We start from the raw sequence: 14,291 nt of genomic DNA, 5'->3' as shown, positions 1-14,291 counted from the left end.
CCATTTTGAGGTTAGCTATATATACAGGTAAGTGTATACCATATATGTATTTGTGTGTATATACATGTATTTATCAACAAAAAAAAATTTGTGTGTATATGCATGTATATTTATAGAAGAATTGGAGATTTACAAAATGAATATACGTTGAAAATATTAAAAAAAAAAAAAGTAGAGATAATGGTATCAAAAGATAATATTAAAAAAAATCACAAGTTTGAGTTGAGACACAAAAAAAAGACGAAAAAAAAAACACAGAACAAAAATAGAGCCGTGAAAGTATTGAAAATAATGATTTAAAAAAAGAATGACACGACATATTTATCGGTACAAAACATAATGAGGATGTATAGTGTACTAGGTATTACACTGTAACGGAAAATTCCGATCATCTAAATTAAAATGAGACGGAATTCAAAACTATGCTTTTCGCCTTTATAACTATTAGGGGGTTAACAATTCGCACCCAAATGATCAAGTGTTAAATTACTCTCAAACTACCACGTACAAACTGGCATTTGGTAAAACCATTATGCAATCCACACAATATTGCATCTTCCTAGAGGTTTTATACTTTGCACTCTCTCCCACTCAAGGTCTCTTTGGGTAAGAACTTTGAAAGATCGAATTTTTATTTAAATCTTGAGGATCTAATTTGTTTCTTGTTTTTTACTTTTATCAATAATCATTCATGTTTAGGACCATTGGCATTGAGCAAGAAAATTAATGAGGTGGTGAAAGGGATTCTCCATTTTATCAAAAAGAAAATTTCTCGGGTGAATAAAGTATGAGAATTGTTATCTGATCTGATACAGCACCATAAACTTCCTATATAAACACTAAATATATATATATAGAACATTCTTGGATCCATTTATTAGAAATTGAAGAGGGAGGGAGGGAGAGAGAGAGATCAGAGAGAGAGAGAGAGTACAAGTAAATCTAAAAACATAAGAACTTATAACACGTACTGATGGATGTGTAATATCCATGCAAGTACGTACGAGACTTGCGTATTAAAACCTCTCTTCGAACATCCAAGGAAATGGAACCAAAGGGAAGAAGGTATTGAAGATTAATAAATTCATGCGAAATCGTATGTTTTCTTCTTCCGGTAAACTTGCTCGTCGTCGAAGCTACGGGTAAACTTGCTCTTGATCCACTTGAAACTGTTGCGGAAAGAAGATTTGAGCTTGCCTTCCATGGCGTACATGTTGTAGGAAGCCAACCTTTTCCTCTTCTTGAGCAATGGATTCCCGGAACTACTGGCTGACCTATCTATGTTGCCGCCACTCCTGTTAATGGGAGTATTGTTGAAGCTGTATGAGTTGGACCTGTCCTCGAAACCAGATCGGATGTCCGAGTATGGTGGGGTACTCGTGTTGTACCCAGAAAATGATTTGCTCCGTTCCATCCACCTAAATTCCTCAGCCTCAGGCATAAATGATCAATGCTAGCTTGGCTAGCTAGCTAGCTCCAGTAACATTTAAATTAAGGATTGGTGAGAAATCTTTGGGACTGATCTTATTCTTTGCTGATCTCCTGTCGTCGATATGACCTTTCAAAATGCTCCAACTTATTTTTATATATTTTTCTTTGTTTATAGATAATATCTTCTATCTGTATGTTAAGTACATATTCATTCGATACCAGGTTTGATTTTTGTCTCTGTTAAATATACGCCAAATCAACGGTACCGAAGAGGCATATATACTAAAATGTATGTATTGAGTAGTGTACGTAAATTATAATTTTGGTGGCCAGTGGATAGATTAATATATTGTGTTGGGTAGTGCGGAATGCATGGGCCATGAAGTGGATTTAGTTCATTAAATAATAGAATACTCTAGATACTTCCTTCTAAGTAGTACAAATCGATGGTGGTTACTGGATATTTGAAAGATATGCATAGGGCCATGGAATGCAGTGGCAGACATTGATTCCCAAGTATTCCGCAAGTGCTTGAATAACTTTGAATTAATAATATATATAGTTCATATTGGAGGGGATAAAATATCTCAGCCCCATATTGGGTTTCTAAGTTTAGCCTAAAGTGAGAGGCCCCATCAGAAATGAAGAAAGAGAGAAGAGAAGAGGGGACAAAAAGTTAAGAAAGGAAAATGATTTCAGGAAAGTTGAGATATGCCCTAAAAAAAGGAACAGGGAACATAAAGCAACAGAGTAGGAAATAAAGGAGGCTTTGAGATGATTGAGGAGGCTTCAATTTACTCCTTTAACTTCTTCAACCTCATGACAGGGACTCTAGTGATGATATCTCCACCAGAAGCTAGAGCTTCGATGTCCATTATATAGTGAGGATAGAAGAATATGAGAGACTGTAAAATAATCACATTATAATGGATTATCCCCTCTCTAAAACCCTAGTGGTCATAGGTATTACGCTAAACCACTTAAATTTGTGTGTCATCGTCTCTTTATTTTCTTTGCATTTATTTACTACTCGCTGTCATGGACTTATGCACAGACACTATACGACTACACCAGACCATCATCGAGGGCTCCACATAACACTGATCGAGATCCGGATTAGCAAGCCGAGAATGCCTTTTTCTCCCCTTCCGCCCCGTTGTATTATTTTTAGGCATTAACGGTTGGCGTCGTCTGTGGGATCTGAGTTGCTTTTTACACTGAAGGTGGGAGAATGACGATTTCCTGGCCCGTTAAATAATCATTGAGGAGTAGATAAAAGTTTTCCAAATAAGTATTCTCGACATTTCAACTTTTATTTTCATGAGCTTAAGTGCTTCTTTATGCACTTGGCGTGTGAGGCCGGTAACACACATTATCTGGCCACTTGAGCCGCAAGTGCGCTTTAAGCACTCTATGCAAAAAGAGAGGGAAGAAAATAAGTAGGTACTATGTGCTTAGAGTAAGGGCAGAATACACCCACTGTGCATGAAGGACACGACAACTGAGGATTATGGAAGTGCACATGAAGCACGCACGTTGTGCATGGCATGCATAGTGCCAAGCACAACAACGTGTGGGTGCTATGTACGGGTGTCAAATCCTGTCAACGGGTCGTGTTTGTATCGTGTCAAGGCATGTACATTATAGTTAATGGGTCAACACAAACACGACCCATTAAGGATTTTGTGTCAAAATCTTCAACACGAACACGACACGTTAAGATAACGAGTCAACACGACACGACACGATATGACCCGTTAACAAATATAAATTAAATTGACACGATATGACAAGACACGACACGATATGACCCATTAATAAAAATAAATTAAATTAACACGACACAACATGACCCTTTTAAACCCGTTAGTGACCTGTTTAACCTGATTATAAGCTAACAACAAGTCTAAAATTAAAATCTAAATAATAAAAATACAAACATTAAAATCCTAATAATTAGTACCAATTACCAAATATGATACACAAATATGATACACATTCCACACACATTGTAATAATATTAAAATTGCATCCCAAATATAATAAACAAAACGCACGTTCTAAACATATTAATGATACAATCCCAAATATGACCACAACACGAATCTAAACAAATCAGCAATTTGAAGAATGAAGTGGAGTATTCTCTTTGCCCTTGTAGATCTCCAACTCCATTACATCTTCAATTAACTTATCCAATTTAACTTCTTGTGTTTCTATTAAAAAAAAGACATCAATAATTTTATATCAAATAATATTATTTTATTAAAAAATTACAATCATTTATTAAATAAACTAAAAATAATATTACCTTGCTCATCGCCATATAACCATCTCTTGTGCAGACTAATACTTCAACAATATCTGATTTTAGTGCACTCCTAAACTGATCAATGATACGTCCACCAACATTAAAAGTAGATTCAAAAGCAACTGTAGAAACTGAAACACTCAAAATATCACGAGCCATATAAGAAAAATCAGGATAACGAAATTCATTCCCTTTCCAAAAGGAAAAAATGTCAATCTTTGCATTTCTATCTGCCCTAGCTTCATCCAAATAAAGATCCAATTGACTTTTGTGCAAATGGGCACTAAGATTATCATGTCTAAATGAATCAAATTCCTGTACACAAAAAATAAATAAAAATGTTTCTTAATGATATGTGATATGAAACAACAATATAATATAAATTATTAAACAAAAAATATTATTTGATATTATCTGAAATACTTGTTTATTAACTAAGAACTCACTTTCCACTCTACTAACATTGCTTTCAGAAGTCATGGTAGAACATGTGGGAATACTAGAAGAACTATATTCCATTAAAAGAGATTTCATTTTGGTCCGAACATTCATAAACTCAATAGAACAATCTCCATAAAGCTTTGTATAAGAAAAATCAACAAAATGAAGCTTGAATCGAAGATCCAATATAATTGCTATAGCCAACAACACATTGAACTCAGACCAATATTTCTCAAACTTAGTAAGCATTTGACGAGATATTCTCTTCATGTAGTCATCTTCACCCTCATAGTGCCGCTTTAATGTAAAATAAATCAAAAACACTGCTGGAAAGTAGAGATTGGTTGTAGGGTATTTTGTCCCAGAAAAGTCGCAAATGGCTTCATAAAAAACACTCAATAAACTTTTAATCTTCTCCACTTTGTTCCACTCATCATTTGATGGACAATGTTTAAAATTGCAATCGGTCAACTCCAAATAGCTAAAGGCACGGCGATAAAAAATAGCACTCTCAAGCATAAGATAAGTAGAATTTCATCTAGTGAGGACATCCTGTCTCAACCCTTTCTTACTATCCAAAGACATTTGATTTTTTGAATCCAAAAATTTTGCTTTCCTTGTTTGTAATCCTTTCACATACTTGATACTTTCACAAAATTTTTAGATAGTATGATCAATCTCTTTTAACCCATCTTGTACTACCAAATTAAGAATATGAGCACAACAACGAAAATGAAAGAACTCACCATCACAAATAAGAGCTTTCTTAATGTTCAACTGAGTTCTTAACAATTCAACTGAAACATCATTAGAAGAAGCATTGTCTAAAAGTCAATGCAAAAATCTTGTGTTGAATTCCCCACTCAGATAGCAAGTTATAAATTTTTTCAGAATAATATATGCCATTATGTGGTGGTGTCATGAAAGAAAAGTTCAAAACCCTTTTCTGTAAAACCCATCTCTTATCCAAAAAATGTGCTGTAATACACATATAACCACCAGTGGTTATAAAAGTTCACAAGTCAGATGTCAAACTAATTCTACCAAGAGAATTATTTAAGAGACATTTAATTCTTCTTTTTTCTCGATGATACATCTTAACCAAATTATCCTTGGCAGTATTCCTCGAAATAATTGGAACATCTGGACGCAAATTTTGTAATAAAGATCTCACCCTCGAATATTCAACAAATTTAAAAGGTAATTCATGCTTCACAATAGCGGCTACCAACAATTCTCTATATTCATTAGTATCAAATTTAAGATTACCTACTGAAACAGATTCGGATCCACTATTTTGTGCCAACAAACATTGACCAATATCTCATGAACTTCTCCTAGGGCATGTGTCAATGAGACACTTCATATTTTCAGTTCCATATTTGCTTGCAGCCATGTAAATAACTCCACACAGCTTGCACCTGGCTCGTGGCTTGCCATCATTTTTTTCAAACTCAGGAACCATTTCAAAAAAACTCTACATGTTTGACCGTCTCTTTTGTTTTGCTTTAGCCTCCTCATTTTGAAAACTTTCTGAATCCAACGGGTTTAAATCAACAAAATCTTCATTTTGCTCTTCTACCTCACTCATCTGACAACAACAAACAACAAGAACAATTATTGTAGTTAGTATTTACTATTTACTCAAAACTTAAAGAAGGAAAAAAAAAATGCTTAAGCGAACTCATGGGTTGAGTTTTGCTCGAGCGAACTCACGGTTTGAGCTTTGCTTGAACACTAAGTCAAGCGACAATCGAGCAAACTCATTGTTTCTCGATTTTTTAGTTCCAAAACCAATCTCCACCCCAACAATTAATAATTATGCATACTAAATAGTAAAGTCTAAGTTAGTAAATAGTAACTACCAACATTATAAATATAATTATAGTAGAATATTTTTTTAATGAGTTAGTTACACAATTCACATTAATAATTCACTTAATTTTAATTTAGAAATTTAAATAATTTTTTTCTTAATTTATTTGAAAAAAAAAATAGAATTAGGCCAGACCGAACTGACCAATAGCTACTGGTTCGATCCTTATGGATGTTCAGTTAGGTCCAGTTCGGGAAAAATGATGGACCGAAGCACTTGACTAAAGTGATTTACACACCTAAGTACTGCTAAGAAACTTGGTATCAACATGTGTAATGATCAAAAGATGTTGCGTCAACAACTGAAAAAGACCTAGAAAGCCACATATGAAATGAGAAATTTCTGTGACCAATTTGGCTTACCTCCCATTTTCCCTTCCAGGCTAAAAAGGAAAAACCTATTTACAAAAATTCTAATAAGTTCAAATCTAAAAAACACAAGTCTAAAAAAGGTGATGATTTTTACAAAAAGAAAAAAACTTGTTTCCTAAAAAACATTTTACTTAAAACCATGCGAAAGAAAAATGTTTAAACTATGGTAAGTATGGTCATTTCAATAAGGACTATACTAGAAAACTGGCAAGATGAAAAAGAAAAAGAAAAAGAAAGATAAATCAACTAAACATTTATAACAATGCTAAAGAAGAATTGATTCATATTTTAGAATAAAATCTTACATCAATAAATTTAGTACAAGTGATTATGATCATCACTCTGTTACTTAATTATCTAAATCTCCTATTAAATTAGGTTACAGTGATTCTTACTGCAAAACTATTAATGTTCTCTCTAAGGGTGAAGGAAAAGAAAACCTTTTGATTACTTTGATTAGCCAAATTACCAACCCTGAGGATAAGGAAGAATATCTCCAAAAGTTCAAAAAAATATGGTGAAAGAGTACCATGAGAAAACCACTAAACCCAAAATTAGCCTTGATGAAACTTAATAAAAATTCAATAAGAAGAAATTTAAAGAAATTTCTATTAATGATTTCCAGCTCGAGATTGTTTCTATTAAAAAAGAAATTGTTAAACTCAAGAGTGAGATGAACAATATCAAAACTGATAACTTGCTTTTAAAATTTGAAAAATAGTTTGATCAACATAATCTTTCCGATACTAATTAGCAAGATGATGGTACCGGCCTAGTCATCAAGAACCTCTTTCTAATACTGATAAAGTATGTTTGATTGATCATCATATTCCTTAAAAATGGTTTTTTAAAGTAAGGATTATTGTTTGCCATGAATTCAAATTCAATGTTGTTGCTTTAATTGATTCAGGAGCTTAGATGAATTGTATCTAAAAGGTATAATTTCTAGTAAATACTATGAAAAGTCTACGGAAAAATAAATTTTTGAGAATATTTCTCTTATAAATATTAAATATGAATTCAATAATGCTCATGTATGCTAAAACAATGTCTGTTTAAATATCCCTTTTGTTCATCTTGAAAACTTGACTGATAAGATGATTCTTGGTATGCCTTTTATTTCTTCTTTATATCAATTTCTTACTGAACATGATGACATTACTACTAACACTTTTGGGTAGAAAGTAAAGTTTGAGTTTGTTTCAACATTCGATATTGATACTGATAAGCATTTGAATGCTTTTATCTCTACTAAGACTAAACATCAAAAAAATTGCTAAACAATTATCTAATAAATTGTTATAGTAAAAAATTGATAGTTTTAATTAAAAGAAAACTTATTGATGATGTTTGTTCTGATCTTCCAAATGCTTTCTAACATAGAAAAAAACATATTATTGATTTGTCTTATGTTAAAAAATTATTCGAAAAGAATATTTATACTAAAACCAGATATATTCAAATGAATAATGAGACTTTATAATTTTGCAAAAATGAAATCTATCATTTGAATGCTAGAAAGATTAGTAGGTATAATAAGTCACCCCAAGCTTGTGCCACTTTCTATGTTCAGAAAAAATGTTGAGATTGAGATAAGAACTTATCGCCTAGTTATTAATTACAAACTCTTGAATAAGATATTAGAATGGATTATGTATCTCATTCCCAAGAAGAATAGCCTGATCCACAGATTTAGTGATGTTTTAGTTTTTGCTAAATTTGATATAAAATCCGGTTTCTAGCAAATACAGATTAGTGAGATTGATAGGTACAAAACTGATTTTACTACTCCCTTTGGATATTATGAGTGGAATGTTATGTCATTTGGTCTTAAAAATGCGCCTAGTAAATTACTAAATATTATGAATAACATTTTCAATTTATTAAGTGTTTCACCATTGTTTACATTGATAATATTCTTATCTTCTTCAAATTTATTGAAAAACACTGGAAACATTTGTATTCATTTATAGAAGTCATCAAAAGAAATTATCTTGTTGTCTCTGCTAAGAAATTAAATTATTCCAAACCAAAATTCGTTTTCTTGTTTATGATATTTTTGAAATGCAAATTCGTCCTATCAATATATCCATCCAATCTATTGATAAACTTCTTGATGTCATAACTGAGAAAACCCACTTACAAAAATTTCTTGGTATCATAACTGATAAAACTTAGTTACAAAGATTTTTTGATTCATTAATTACAGGCTCCTGTCCTTGACAGGCAACTCATGAAGCATGAATTTGCTTCCCCCATTTGATCTCAAAAACTGGTTTACTACCTAGGTAGTACAACCATTGTTAAGATCAGTTTTTCCTTTGCTTTAGCTACTACTCATCATATGCTAATATCATTGCTAAATCTAGGGGTGAGCACGGTCCAAACCGGTTTGGTCTGGGTGATGGTCCATCATTTTTCACGGACCGGTCCAGTCAGGTCAATCCATTTGGTCCAACCTTAAAAAAAAAAATTGATTAATGAATTTTTTTTTATTTAAAATACTAAATTAAAATTAAGTGACTTATTAAATAAAAATTACTTAATAAATTGTACAATTATTAATATATACTATTACTATATATTATAGTTATACATTAAAGAATATAATAATACATTGATCTAAATATATATAGTTATAGACTTAGTACCAATATTATAACTAATAACTATACTAATAGTATTACTAATATACTATATGTTAGTGATAAATTGGTAATACTCTATGTAGTTGTAGTGATTTAATATTAACATATTAAGTTAACTATACTAACATTATTATAAATTTATACATATATTATAATTTATACTATAACTCTTATAATATATTAATATATTAATATATACTTGTACTACATATTATAGTTATACATTAAAGAATATAATACTTATGTAATATTGTGATATATTAATAATTAATCATATACAATTATTAATATAATTATATTAATAATTGTATATAATATAATTATAAGTAATATATGTAAATAATAATAAAAAATATATTTTTTAATTTTCATTCGATCTGGTCTGGAGTGAAAAACCATAGATCGGGGATCGAACCGAATGAATTCGGTTCGATATAATTTGGACTAAACCAATTTGGTCCAGTCCAAAAATGGCAAGTCCAACCAGTTTCTTCGGTCCGGACCAACCGAATCTCACCCCTAGCTAAATCCCATCAACCTATTCAATTTTTTTAATCTTGATAAACACTCTGCTTCAAGGATTGATTATGTCCAGAAGTAATATTGTCAGAACTTGTTTTATATTGAACTTAGTCATTTAATATATATTGATCTCTCCAAACCTACTTTTGGATATTTTTCCTTGGTTTTTATTGTGTTCTTGAAAATACTCAAAAGAACATCTAATATTACTCCTCCATTCTCACTAAAACACAATCAATCTTGATTAAACTTATTTTTTTTATAAAAGTAATAAAACTAAGTTGATCTACCACAATCTTTATAGATTTTGGGCTAGGACGGTGGCTAAGATAGATCTTGGGCCGTGGAAACCAGGGTCATGGCTTGTTGGGCATCGTGTACATGTCATGCCTGTTGGCTTGTTGGCAGTGGAGGGGGGAGTCTATGCTTATTGGCTATGCTTGTTGGCCGAGTCGAGTCAACGCTTGTCGGCCATGGAGGGGAGTCCATGCTCATGCATGGCCGAGTCGAGTCAACGCTTGTCGGCCATGGAGGGGATTCTGTGCTTGTGCATGGCCGAGACTTCCATTGCTTGTTGGTAGAGTCGAGTTCATGGCCGTGTCGAGATGATGTGGTAAGTCCAGTTGTTGTGGTTGAGTCGAGATGTAGTGAGAGTCATCTCAGTCTGGATGCAGTGGCCATCATCCTAGTTGGGTCGATGCAGTGGCAAGTCTGTTTCTTGCGAGAATACCAATGAAGGGCGGAGGAAGTGCAGGGCCGGTGTTAAAGGTCCCACCAGCACTCTCTGTTGCCGATGACCAGTATGCCGGTGGTAGCTAGTGCAAGCATGCCCAACTCGTGGCGTCAATAGTTAGTCAGCAGCTGGAAGGTTGTGACCCGTTAGCCTTCAACCTCCCAACGACGAGGGAACAGTTGTGTGCCACTACTAGCGGCTTCTTTTGGGCATCCGATACAACAGCGGGAGTGAGCCGTGGACTATGATGGAGATGGCAGGTTTTACATGCCTGCCATCGTGATCCTGTTGTGGAGTTGTGCATCACGGATGTGGGTGCTCTGATGACGGTTGCTTCAGGAAAAGGGAGGCTCCACTGGAGACAGAAACTGCCGCCGGCCTTAGTGGTGGCCACCAGTTCGGGATCCATTCTGCTAACTAGTGCTCTCCTCGAGGATGTAGGGCTCTATCCATCCCGCTAGCTTGTGCTCTCCTCGCGAATGTGGGGCTCTGGCAACTGTTGCCTTTCAGGAAGGAGGAGGCTCTAGTGGAGACAGAAACTGCCAGTGCCCCCCCTCCCCCCCAAGTGGTGGCCACTTGTGGCTATCCCAGGTCCCCCCTTGGCTAGCGGGATGCATCACGCTAGTCTGTGGACTTCACACAGAGGGATGGGGTGGCCTAGATGCCCACTAGGTGAGATGCTCCCCTCTAGTCTAGTCTGTCAATCCAATGGTGTGGTCCTCGACAGGAGGGGCCACTTGTGAGGGGCAATGGGAAGCCAGACGCCATCGAGTATCCCCTAGGTGTACTTAACGTGCACCCATAACACTATGGGTGGCAATATGTGACACGACCTGTTAACCCAACACGAACATGACACGATAAAAGTGGGTTAGGGTTTAGGCTTAAGGGGTTTGGGTAAAAAAAGGGGTTGACCCATTACGACACGATTGCTTAACGGGTCATTAACAGGTCAATCCGTTTTGACCCGTTAAAAAAATTAAATTTACATTTATATCCTTAAAATTAAAATTCAAGAAACTGGAAACCCTAAGTCCCTAACCCAAAAACATTATCCCACCATTCCCACGTCGCCCCCTTCAGATTTTATTTTCTTTTTGTTTTTACAGTCCAGACTCACACTCCCTCTCGCCTCTCCTCTTCTCAAGCCATTGCCGGCGTGTCTTGGTCTTCAACGGCACAGCAGCGGCATAGCCTCGGTCTCTTCTCATGCAACCCCCCTCTTTGTCTTCAACCCACGCAGCAGTGATCCACGGCCACACCCAGTGGCACATGGTGCCACGCCCACTACTCAAACCCACGGCCACATCCAGTTTGAAAGGTAATTTTTTCAGATCTCAGTTTTTTTTCCTCTATTTTTTTTTTTCTCTAGTTTTTTAGATCTCAAATTTTTCACTTCATCCTCTCCCGTAATGCTGTCATTTGCTTTGTTTCTTGGTTTCATTGTACAGTATAACTTTGAAGATTGTGAGCGAGTAAAGGAGCATTCCAGTAACCGAAATAGGATTTCTGAAAATTAAAATTGAAACCGCCACATTTTTTCTCCTTCCTCTACGGATACTTATTACTTACTGTCTTTAGGTTTTGATTTATAGATATTATGTTGCATAATTGATGCTATTTTGCTCTTGAGTTGGTCTGGAAGGCTAGTATTACTTGATAGCACATTAGGTAGCGTTGGTCTGGAAGGCTATTCTTGACTCATAAACCCGTTAATGGAATTTTCTTCACCAATAATTTTTTTTTGGCTAAACCCGTTAATGGAATTTTTTCTGAGATAATTGATTCCGGTATTGTGGGAAAATTTACCTATAACATGGAGAAATAGTGGGTACTAGTGAAAGAAGAAAAGCGTAAAAGGAAAATGATTGAAGAGAATGGAAGTAAAGCCTTCAATGTGCACGCGTAAATCCCTTTGTCCCTTACACTCATTCTGTTTTTACTCCTGTTGTTTTTACCATCTTACTTCCAGGTCCATTTTTCATACCAAAGAATCAAATTTTTCTTTCCATCCAAATACTAGGGGGAGTTGTGGTCCGCTTCTTTCTCAGGAGCAATGTTGACTAACGCTTAGAAAGCTTGATGCATTTTAGCTGTTATTTCTGATTTATGAGAAAAACGCATATAAATCTAGGTGGTCTCCTAATTCGAGTATAACCTTGGGATGCCTCTTGGGAGTTATTGCCTAGATCTCTTGGGATACCCTTTTGGGTTAAATATATTAGGTGGTCTTTACGGTGATCGAATGGGGATTTGGGTATTATTTCATTTTGGTCATTTTGAAAGGAAATGATTTGATTAAGGGGATCGAATGGGGGGAGATGGTTCAAGCATTTAACATATTATGGTGGATGCAATTGATTGAGCCAAATCTTATATTTGAACTTAATTTTTATTTAGTACATATGTGCAAGTGACCCTTTTTTGGGGTTTTCTTATCTACACTCAACACCCCACTCGAGCCAATGTTAATGAATATCAAATAATTTCATTGTACATAGATTATTCATGCTTGTTTGCAACTTAGGTATTTAAAACAAATTACTTAATTATTTTAATTGAGTGTAAATATTAGAGTATGTATGAATTTATGATGTATTAACTATTTACATATAATGACATAAATTATTACATGATTTATTATTAATTGATAGCATATATTATTTTATGTTTTATATGGTCAATAATAATAAATGAGATGAAAATTACATCATTAACTTATATAATTACTATATAAAAATAATATATTAAATTATTAAAAATATATATAAGGGTTCAGTCCAATTTGGTCTTGTCTGATCCAAAATTTGTAGACCCCGGAACCGATAATATCATCATAAGTTAAATTATCATAGTTAATCAAACTAGTAGCGTTAGTAATTTCATCTTTGACCTTGTGAGCAAAAAGATGGGACAGTAATTTCATCTTTGACCTTGTGAGCAAAAAGATGAGACAGTCTGTCGATGCATTTTTCTTTCTAATAGGGCTTCAATTGTCTTCCCGAAGCATAACTCTGGAAATGAAAATATCTTGATATCATCTATAATTAGGCATAGTAAGGCATCTCAAATTATTTAAATACAAGTAGTAATATTATAAGGAGTATCAATAAAATGTTTAACAATAGTGTAAATTAAATTGTTAACATCACCAAGGATACCCTAACCGATGATTCTCAATGATCCAGTAGCTATTAAGAACCATCTCTAGAAGTGGATGGCTTGACTGAATTATAGATTTGTTTTTAGTAACAAAATTTGATTTTTTTTACTATATTTAAACTATTCCGGGAAACATTCTTTGACACATAATAGTTTTCAATAAAATCAAAAAAATATTATGTGCTTTTGCCTATCATGCATTTTTTCTTTCTATTTTCTTTCAACACATAATTTTTCTTTATCATCAAAAGTAGCATGATAGCATTTTCTTTTTTCTTTGCTCTTAACAAAACTATATTCATTGTGCAAAGAAATTAAATCTATTTCAAAAATTCTATTTATCACAGATAACTAGTTGTGAATAGTATGTGCAGCAAAATCAAAAGCAATAGGAGACATGGACAAAGTCCCTTCTTCTTCTTCTTTAACATTTTTATGTGTTTTTTAGATAAATTTGTATTTTTAGTAGTATAATAAGTAGTGTTAAGTTGGGAGGCATTACTAGTAGCTTCTTTTAACTTTAAATCATGATTAACAATACTTTCTAAAAAATCATCAAGATCTTGATCTCTCCTTAGATTTTCTAAAGTAGATGATCCAGCGAAATAATTTCTTCTTTCATTAATCATCAGAGATTTATTAATCTTATCATCAAAACTTATTTTAACAATGTCATCAAGATATTGTTGAATATAATCAAGGTTGATCTCATCAAAAACAAACTTAGCAAGTTGAGATTCATGCTCCAATAACCATGCATTAGGTAGGGTAATATTTCTCCAATGAATCATTTTCG

General features: G+C 33.9%; 1 protein-coding gene across 1 annotated transcript; it reads right to left on the bottom strand.

Moving 5' to 3' along the window:
• Window positions 1–2,225: 2,225 nt before the first annotated feature.
• On the bottom strand, window positions 2,226–4,702 carry LOC122304563 (zinc finger BED domain-containing protein RICESLEEPER 2-like). The gene is made up of 3 exons (XM_043116825.1): window positions 4,166–4,702; window positions 3,743–4,057; window positions 2,226–2,336 (listed from the first exon to the last, which is right to left on the bottom strand). The coding sequence occupies exons 1-3, from the start codon at window positions 4,700–4,702 to the stop codon at window positions 2,226–2,228; spliced, it is 963 nt and encodes a 320-aa protein (XP_042972759.1).
• Window positions 4,703–14,291: the final 9,589 nt, after the last annotated feature.

The sequence above is a fragment of the Carya illinoinensis genome, chromosome 3 (genome assembly GCF_018687715.1).
Source record: "Carya illinoinensis cultivar Pawnee chromosome 3, C.illinoinensisPawnee_v1, whole genome shotgun sequence".
NCBI lineage: Eukaryota > Viridiplantae > Streptophyta > Magnoliopsida > Fagales > Juglandaceae > Carya > Carya illinoinensis.
The sequence above is the reverse complement of the archived record's forward strand: the minus strand, read 5'-3'. Positions and strand labels throughout refer to the sequence as shown.